General features: G+C 36.4%; 1 protein-coding gene across 1 annotated transcript in view; it reads left to right on the top strand.

Moving 5' to 3' along the window:
- The window catches only part of LOC107702711 (adhesion G protein-coupled receptor L3-like), a 135472-nt gene that overhangs the window by 84278 nt on the left and 46253 nt on the right, over window positions 1-4941 (top strand). Inside the window, exon 2 of the mRNA XM_016505110.1 lies at window positions 1509-1701. Coding sequence (XP_016360596.1) covers window positions 1632-1701 — 70 coding nt within the window. The 5' untranslated portion in view covers window positions 1509-1631. The remainder of the gene's footprint in view (window positions 1-1508; window positions 1702-4941) is intronic.

The following is a 4941-nucleotide window of genomic DNA, read 5'->3' as shown; positions in this document are numbered from 1 at the left end:
GCGGTCGCGGCAGTAGAAACTCTTCTTCAGTGTTACTTTAGTTCAGTCTGAAGTGTTTCTGGAGGTTTGAGGCCTGAAGAATCTGTAAACATCAGTCATCAGCACCTATTCATATCCACTGCAGCGCTCCGGCATTCCAGGTCCTTCATCAGCCGGATCCCGAGAGCCACGAAACAACGGGATTGCACAGGAAAAACAGAGAGAGAGAGAGAGTGGGCGAGAGAGGTGTTGAAAGGCTTGTTTGTAACCAGGGTTTATCTGAAAGCTCTCGTAATGCACTTCCACATGGCTTCAGATCTGTAAAAGTGTTGATGTGTGTTCTGCATCTGCTCTTTTGTGCCTGTTATGATCATCATTTGGTGTTATTTCCCAATTAACGCTAAAGCAGTGGTGCAAAGCATCATGGGACACACCTCTCAGTTCCCACGCAGACATGTGGAGTTATTTAGTCTTTCGCTGCCTGCAGGAGAACGTGTTGACTTGATTTTTTGGTTTGTTTTTGATGAGTGAAAATGTCCTCGTCAGGTGACCTTTGACCCGGGACGGTCCATCACTGTCATCAGCTGTCGGAGCGAGCGCTCGCTCGTCTTCTGGGAAACAGTGTCAAATACTGTGTATTTCAGACTGACACATCGGACATACTGTGCTGGTTTAGTGATGCACTGATGTATCAAGCGTAGTAATACCATGGTACTATGATAAATTACTGTACACTCAATTACTGCTTTAATGTATAGTACCATGACACCTTATTGTGCTTTTTACTGAGCTGCTACTCTGCATTGCTTTAAATGGAGATGTTTAAGCCTTGATTTGCTCATTGTAATAAATAAATGATAGCGATGGTGATATAAAAAAAAAAAAAATCAGCTGATTTTTGGCCATTTTACTACAACTAAAACTATTACAGAACTATTACAAAGCTTTGCGTAACAGAAATAAAGCTGAAAAATGTAAATATTAGATGATAAAATAAAATAAAATAAAATATAACTTATTTCACTTAGTTGGGCAACATTTCTTATTTTCTTTCAAGTTTGAAGTATTAAAATCAAAATTAAATTAAAGTTAAATAGAAATTAAAAAATACTAAAAACTAATAAAAATTACAAAAACACAACACAATTACTAAAACTTTAAATACAATTCATATGAGAACTAATTAACGCAAAAAATGTAAAAATATTAATTATATTATATTAAATATTAATAAAACCTCTAACGATATATAGATAATAGCACTGATTTGAGCCCTCACAGGAAACTGCTGCCAATTTTTGAATTTCATAAAACACCGTTTTGTATGTTTTTTAAGCCTTTTGTTTTACGGGGACACACACACAGACACAGACACACACACACACACACACACACAGACACAGACTATTTACTGAGTAAATGTTGTGTAAAAGTAGTTTTGATTTAGTTTGTATCAGTATTGACTATTAAAAAACCTGTGTTCACCGATCACTAAAACAGTACTTTTTCTTCTCTTTCTGTGTTCATAGGTGGCTTTATAATTGTCCGACAGAAAGAACCACTGAGCTCCAAATCTTGAGTCAACTTTCTTCTTTCTCACTCAACCAATCCGCTGGAAGGGGAGGAGCCACATTCAAACCATCCAATCCAAAATGAGGGGTGGGGCCATGGGAGTTTTACAAGTGCTGCTATTGGCCAGTGTGCTGGAGCCTGCAACTCTGGGTGAGTCTTACACTTTCATTGCTTTTCTTGCATTTCCAATGGCTTTTTAGAAGCATTTTATATCCAAAAGCAGAAAATATAAAAGTGTTTTAGCAAACGCCAAATGAAGAGACAATATACGAGATGCAAAGGCAATATCAAATCAAATGTTGTTAAACAGCATTATCCTCTAATAAGCAGCTAATAACACATATCGGGGAAAACAGTACACTTTTGCAACTAGATTGAATGTCTTATGTAATAGTGCCTTAAAATTGGTCTAAAATAAGCTGTTTAAAGTGCCAGCTTGATTATGTTGTCTACTTGTTTTAATGGCCCTCGGTAGTGCACCTTGCAATGTGGTCTATGTAGGCAGCTTACTGCATTTTTGGAACAATATGAACACCTTAAGTTGATTCAGCGAAACCAGCTTAGCTCTTTCTTGAACAGAAAATGACCATGATTGGCGATTAGAGGTCCTGCCATCATTTCAGAGGATAGATGTTGGACAGAGAGGAACGTAATTGTCGATCAGGGAGAAATAAAACAGAGCGGGAGAAGTAGGAAAGAGGGATTTAGAGAGAAAATTAGACATAGAGCTGTCTAATAGCATGAGGTCAATAATTATTTATTTACCATTTGTTTGTGGGTATCCATGTAATAAGGCTTGTCTCATTAAAAAAGCTAATGAGCTGCATTGTTCTGTTTTCCATTCGACGTGCAACAGTCGGAAAAAACACACAAATTCCCCCGAATGCTCTGACAAATAGACTTAAAAGCACACACACATCCAACCGAGCTCTGAACTGCTGTAAAGAAACAAGGGAAGCACGCTCATGTTTTAAAGGCTGAAGATACTGAAACTTACTGCTGTAATTAAATTACCTGTGGGAGTGTTTTCGTCCTTCTGCTGAAGCTTTTCTGCGATATTGATGTCTACAGTGCTTTATTGTTTATAATGTACATTTTTATGTGAAATTTGAAGGACAAATTTGTGTGCTGCAAGACTGAAAGTCTCTCTTTAGAAGTAAAAAATGTCCTTACAAAAGCAGTTTGCATGAATGCAAATGATAAATATCATAAAAAAAAGAAAAGATAAATGTTTCTTGAGCATTAGAATGATTTCTGAAGATCATTTGACACAAGACTGAAATAATGATGCTAAAAATTCAGCTTTGATCACAGAAATAAATTACATTTTACAATATATTCACATAGAAAACAGTTATTTGAAATTGCAAAAATATTTCACATTATTACAGTTTTTACTGTATTTTAATCAAATAAATGCAGCCTTGGTATATGAGAAAGATACGTCTTTCAAAAACATTAACAAAATCGGAATTATTCTGAATAGTTTGATCTGTACCCTAGTGAAAAATAAATAGACTACAATGTATTTGAAATACATTTATCCCATGTTAAGTATACTACAAATGCATTTATGTACTCAATAAAAATGCAATTGCACTGTTAGTATACTAACCTGGTATACTTAAAGTCTGCTAAATTGGAACAACTAATTTAGTGCTTAATGCACTTTAATTGTGTGAAAGTAGTGCTAAAGTCCAACTAAAGATAATCTCAAGTATATTTGATTGTGCTATTGTGGACTTATTGCATGCATACTTTAAATATCTTGCATTTAAAGACCGATATTATTCAAAGATCATACAATCCTTAACAATAGTGACATTAAAACACATTTTAGGCTTAATATTAAGAAATGTGCATTGTGCACAAGTAGAACTCCAAATAAAGTTTATAATTATAATTTTTATATCACACGTGTTATTAGCTAAGCAATATGCATAGACTTATGTGGATTTTAGAAAGTGGGCAAAGCATAACATGCACACTTCCCAGCTATGTGGATTTTAGAAAGTGACGGGTCACGACGAGGCGTTCCCCATAGCGACCCCTAGAGGACGCAGTTCGAAGTTCCTATGAAAGGGAACATATTGCTTAATTTTGACATATTTTCCAGAAAGCAAAACTCAATATCTCATGTGAAGTAATTGTATCTTGATTTAATGTGTAGATATGCATGCTGGAAAACCAGATAAAAATACAGTTTAATTAGCATAAGTTTTGGAAAAAAAATGTATTTGCACTTTTTATGTGTAATACTTAATTATGGTTAGAGGTCGAACGATAGCAGTGATTTCAACCACTAGAGGCCGCTCTCGCACTGTGTAATGACAGCAGACCCTTCTCAGCCGCTCCAGCAATGGACGCAACCCAGAAAACTATCGGCATGGTTTTTTGTCGATAACCGATAGTTCCAGCAATCAACTATCGGTGCAGATTAATCGGCAAAACCGATACATCGGTCGACCTCTAATTATGGTACAAAAAAAGTCCTAATTTTTTAACTTGATTCATTTGGAAAGCAGCTGAAAAACGTGCTTTGCCTGAACCAGACACGCGTGAAGCGACAGAATGTGTGTGTTGTTTAACATAAAATAAAGCTAGTATTAAAGGTAGTGCGTTTGGAACTCCTCAGATATCTCTACACACATTCAGAGCTTCTTATATCTGGATGGAGGACGAATTACGGAGGATTTCTGAGCTTCCGAACATTTCACACGACCCAAAAGGCTTTTTATTTAGTTTTGTGGCAGTATTTTGACGGTAGATCAAACAGCAGCAGTCGACCGTCTGAGGAAGGTTTGAAGTCTCACACACATGCGTAACAGGCGAAAACATCCATCTGACACATATATACACAGAACAACAATTAGAAACTAGGCCAGGTGGACTGTCAGGGTCTTGAGTAGACATCAAACGGATCAAAATTGCCATGCTTATTACTGTATATGTGTGTATCAGTGTGTTTTGCACTCGCTCTCACACACACACTGAATAAATAAGCTGAGCTTCTTCATCTTTGCCATGATGCAACCCTGAGGAAACTGCATTCTGATGTCCCTCAAAACCAGAAACACCTCAGCTGTGCTTTTAAAACGTGGTCGTATTTATTGCACGGCTCTCTTGATTGTGATTGGCCAGCCACTGAATTCTGTGGTCAGGTGATTTGTTTAGTGACCGGCACGTTGTCTAATTGACTGTACAGTACATAGCTGTGCAGGTTTCATGACTTTCTGTCCTGAATTAATTTTTTTATTCTGCAAGGATGCATTCAATTAATCAAAAGCGACAGTACAGACGTTTATAACGATACAGAATATTTCTATTTTTAAAAAATGCTGTTCTTTTGAACTTTCTAGTTATGAAAGAATCCGGAAAAATTTAATTCAT

This window comes from Sinocyclocheilus anshuiensis, unplaced genomic scaffold, assembly GCF_001515605.1.
Source record: "Sinocyclocheilus anshuiensis isolate Anshui unplaced genomic scaffold, SAMN03320099.WGS_v1.1 scaffold1810, whole genome shotgun sequence".
NCBI lineage: Eukaryota > Metazoa > Chordata > Actinopteri > Cypriniformes > Cyprinidae > Sinocyclocheilus > Sinocyclocheilus anshuiensis.
The sequence above is the reverse complement of the archived record's forward strand: the minus strand, read 5'-3'. Positions and strand labels throughout refer to the sequence as shown.